The 1,551-nt window shown below is 39.7% G+C and overlaps 1 protein-coding gene across 1 annotated transcript; it reads right to left on the bottom strand.

Moving 5' to 3' along the window:
• Positions 1–307: 307 nt before the first annotated feature.
• On the bottom strand, positions 308–1,342 carry LOC103608993 (olfactory receptor 5M10). Its single transcript, XM_008593376.1, has one exon. It carries the CDS (start codon positions 1,279–1,281, stop codon positions 334–336), a length of 948 nt encoding a protein of 315 aa, XP_008591598.1. The 5' UTR covers positions 1,282–1,342; the 3' UTR covers positions 308–333.
• Between the last annotated feature and the right edge of the window lie 209 nt (positions 1,343–1,551).

Here is a 1,551-nt window from a genome sequence, read left to right as displayed (position 1 = left end):
ATTCAGAAAAGATAAATTTCCAGTGTTCCAATTAGGATAAGTTAGTTATAATATTTACCATCAAATAAGTAAAGACTTGAGGTTATTATATGGAAGAATTGAATAGCAATTAATTTATATTCAGAGTTTCTTTGCAAAAGATTTTTCATTTCAATATTATAGTTCTTATTAAAACAATTGGTCTTTACAGTATACATTTTGAGAAGAAATTAGCTAAAGTGATCACTGAGAGTTTATGATGATAAACAAATCATGACTACAGAGTAGTAGTTGTATCCCTTTAAGAGATTCAGTATGTTATCAGACACTTAGTGATTACAAATGAACAAATGCCTAACATGCAATTTTATAAAATAAATTTCCCCTAATCATTTGTTGCAAGGCAGGAATCACGTCTTTATTCCTTAGGCTATAGATCAACGGGTTGAGCATTGGGCTCAAAAAGGTATAAAAAACTGCAATTACTTTGGACTCCTCTACAGATTTCTCAGAGGGAGGCCTTAAGTACATGCAGAAGAGGGTTCCATAAAACACGGTGACTGTTGTCAGGTGGGAACCACACGTAGAAAAGGCTTTGCACCTGCCTTCAGCAGAACGGATCCTCATGATAGTTGCAAAAATGAAAAGGTAGGACAGAAGAATGATGAAGAGAGAGCTTGAGAGAGTAAAGCCAGCAACTGCGAACATTGCCATCTTTTTGACATAGGTGTCAGAGCAGGCCAGCATTATAAGAGGAGGATCAGCGCAGTAGAAATGGTTGATGTCAAGGGAGCCACAGAAGGATAAGTGGAACGTCAGCAGGGACTGAGACAGTCCATGAAAGAAGCCGAACACGTAGGGGACAGTGACTAGAGAGACACACGTGCTCCTGGACATCCTGGAACTGTAATGTAAAGGGCTGCAGATGGCTACATAGCGATCCAGTGCCATTGAAGCCAGGAGATAAATCTCAGTGATCACCAGGGCAATGAAGAGAAGACACTGTGTGAAGCATCCAGCATAGGAGATGGTCTTCTGGTCTGACAGGAAATTGTTCAGCATATTTGGAGTAACATTGGAGGAGTAGCAAATGTCTACAAAGGAGAGGTGGCCAAGGAAGAAATACATGGGTGTCTGCAGGTGGGAATTGGTCCTGATCAGCACGATAATGCACAGATTCCCTGCCAGTGTGATTAGGTAGATGGCCAGAAACACCCCAAAGAGAACCTTCTGCAGCACCGGGTCCTCTGTGAGTCCTAAGAGAGTGAATTTCATCACCATAGAGTGGTTTTGGGAGGTCATTTTCTTATCCCTTGAAAAGTGAAAATGACAAAGAATGTGAGTAGTTTTGTCTAATCCAGATTCTGCATATATTCTATCCATTTTATCATTCAGTCGTTCATCTATTCATCTATAGGACAGGTATTCTTCTCTTTCCAGTAGATGCATCATAATTTGTATATAATGTTTTCACCCTGAAAACAGTTTCATCTCTGAACTGTCTCTATCTTTCTATTTCTATATATCTCAAACACACCACACACTCTCTCTTTCTCACGCTTTTTGCCTCTT

The sequence above is a fragment of the Galeopterus variegatus genome, unplaced genomic scaffold (genome assembly GCF_000696425.1).
Source record: "Galeopterus variegatus unplaced genomic scaffold, G_variegatus-3.0.2 Scaffold9060, whole genome shotgun sequence".
Taxonomy (NCBI): Eukaryota; Metazoa; Chordata; class Mammalia; order Dermoptera; family Cynocephalidae; genus Galeopterus; species Galeopterus variegatus.
This window is presented reverse-complemented; position numbering and strand designations above follow the sequence as displayed.